This window comes from Thamnophis elegans, chromosome Z (genome assembly GCF_009769535.1).
Source record: "Thamnophis elegans isolate rThaEle1 chromosome Z, rThaEle1.pri, whole genome shotgun sequence".
In the NCBI taxonomy this organism is placed as follows: Eukaryota; Metazoa; Chordata; class Lepidosauria; order Squamata; family Colubridae; genus Thamnophis; species Thamnophis elegans.
The window spans coordinates 111,358,123-111,360,598 of NC_045558.1; the positions used below are offsets into that span (position 1 = coordinate 111,358,123).

Below are 2,476 nucleotides of genomic sequence, written 5' to 3' on the forward strand. Positions count from 1 at the left end.
TATAGACATATCTATATATCATCAGATTGATAATTCTCATCTTTTCCTAAAAGATTCATTAGATACAAATGAACTGAAATTAAAAAGATTATCAAAGAAAGATGAGAATGATCATATGCTAATAATAAACAATTGGTGGGAACATATATGAAAAGTAATAAAATGAGCAGATTAAAATATTGTGGGGATCTGAATACAAACTGATGGTCTAGGCTTATAACATTCTGGTTTTAATTGCTATTGAAAACCAGACAGTTTGCATAATTTTTGTATCATATCAAGGAATTAAAAAATCCAGCATTAAATTTATATTAAAGAAATGCACCTACCTACAGTAATATAATCTTATATCTTTTCCATACATGTCTACTATGTAATATAAATAATAAGGCATGGATTTATTTGGAGAAAAAGTATATGAAAATTAACAGCACAGTTAGTATTCAGCCGTATGTAGTATCACAAGGATTTAATCCTAAATGCTGATCTGAGACAATAATATTTTAAATATATTAATGCTTATAGAGTGTAAGCTGCCTAGAGTTGTAAACAAATTTTTTAAAGCAACCAAAAACAAGGCTTAATAACAATATTGTAGTTTTTTGAATTTCAAAAGGGTCAAGCCTAACATACTAATTCAATTCCACTTAATTTATCAACTGATAACCATAGCAAAAAGTGGATCACTTTACTTATTGTATCTAAATGGTCAAATAAGTTAAAGTATTTATTAAACTACACAAACTGAGGAATTTGTGGCAAGTTCTTCAAAGAAATATTGATGATCAACTTCCTGAATGCCATTTTGAGTTCTTTGTTCCTTATACTGTAGATCAATGGATTCATGACTGGTGGTACCACACAGTAAAACATAGAAATCAGGATATCTGATGTCGATGGTGAGCTAGAAAGGGGTCTCAGGTAAGCAAAATTACCACTTATCAGAAACAGACAAATGACTATGAGGTGGGGTAAGCAAGTAGAGAAGGCCTTATACTTTCCATGGGTAGATCGGATCCTCAGCACTGCTCTGAAGATCTGAACATAAGAAAAAGTAATTACAGCAAAATAGAAAAAAGCTAAACTAGAACCAAATGTTAGAGCCCAGACTACTGCAACATATGAGTCAGAGCAAGAGATCTTGAGCAGCTGAGGGATTTCACAAAAGAACTGATTAATGATTCTGGAACAGAAGTTCACTGTAAGTAAGTTTCCTGTATAAAGTATTGCATAGAAAAGGCCACCAATCCACGCAATGGTTGCCATTTGGATACAGACAGTTTTGCTCAGTACAGTCTCATAATACAGTGGATTGCAGATGGCTACATAACGATCATAAGCCATGACACCCAGGAGAAAGAAATGAGACAGCATGAAGAAAACAAGGAAAAAAACTTGGCAGAGACATCCAGAGTAAGAAATGGCTTCCATGTTTGTCAAGGAATTTATCATTGACTTGGGAACTGTGACAGAAATGGATCCAAGATCTTGCAAGGATAGATTGACTAAAAAAAAATACATGGGTGAATGGAGCTGGTGGCTATAAACAATGACAGTGATGATGATGAGATTTTCAATGAAGGCTACCATATAAATTATTAAAAAGAGAACAATGTGGAATATTCGTAACTCCTCAGTATCAGGGAATCCAAGCAGAAGGAATTCACTTACACTTGATTTATTTTCCATTCTCCTTTTTAGACTTCAGAATTAGTAACAGGTGATCAAACATAAGATCTGTTTCTCAGGTATCTGTGGCAGTAGTCAAGAGGGAATGTAATGCTATTCAAAGAAGTTCCTTTAATATGGGAGTGCTAATTTAAAAGCATAGGTTTATCTATAGGATATTTGTCATTATCCTCAGGAGACTGATTTCTCAAAGGCCTAGTTTATTTTAGAGCTGTAAGTCCATGTAGCTGTGGGAAAATGAGTTTTACTCAAGCTTCTTTTTCTCTATATATTCTATTTTCCTATTTGTATAAGGAGATTAATTAGTAAGAAATGAATTGAAATAAAACAGAAAAGGTTATCAGAGAAAACTGTAAAAAGATAAGAATTACTATTTTGAAGCTATGTATGTATGTAGACAGGTAGATAGATATCTATATCTTTGTATAATCATAAATGTTCACTGTTTTTAAAATGTACTTAAAGACTCAGCAGAGATAGTGAAATAAATAAGTAAAATGGAAAAAAAAATGCTATTTCACTCTTCATTCCAAATGGGATTTGTTCTCAGTGTCTGGCCCCTTCATTTAGACTATTTGTTAGGCTCATATGACCTCATCTCTTTTTCTGCATGTGATGCTCAGGTCCTTTTCTTTATCTTCTTTGTAGAATATGATATTCCCCTTCTTATAATCATGGCTATGATTGCTATGTCATTGGTTACAACCCTTTCTAAAATTATGAATGCATAATTAATAGCAGATCTTGCAGCCAGATGTTTGGAAGTGTTTAGATTTTTGATTATCAC

General features: G+C 32.6%; 1 protein-coding gene across 1 annotated transcript; it reads right to left on the reverse strand.

Annotated features, from left to right (window-relative positions):
• Positions 1 to 735: 735 nt before the first annotated feature.
• Positions 736 to 1,689, reverse strand: LOC116521472 (olfactory receptor 14A16-like). The gene has a single exon (XM_032236139.1). It carries the CDS (start codon positions 1,687 to 1,689, stop codon positions 736 to 738), a length of 954 nt encoding a protein of 317 aa, XP_032092030.1.
• Positions 1,690 to 2,476: the final 787 nt, after the last annotated feature.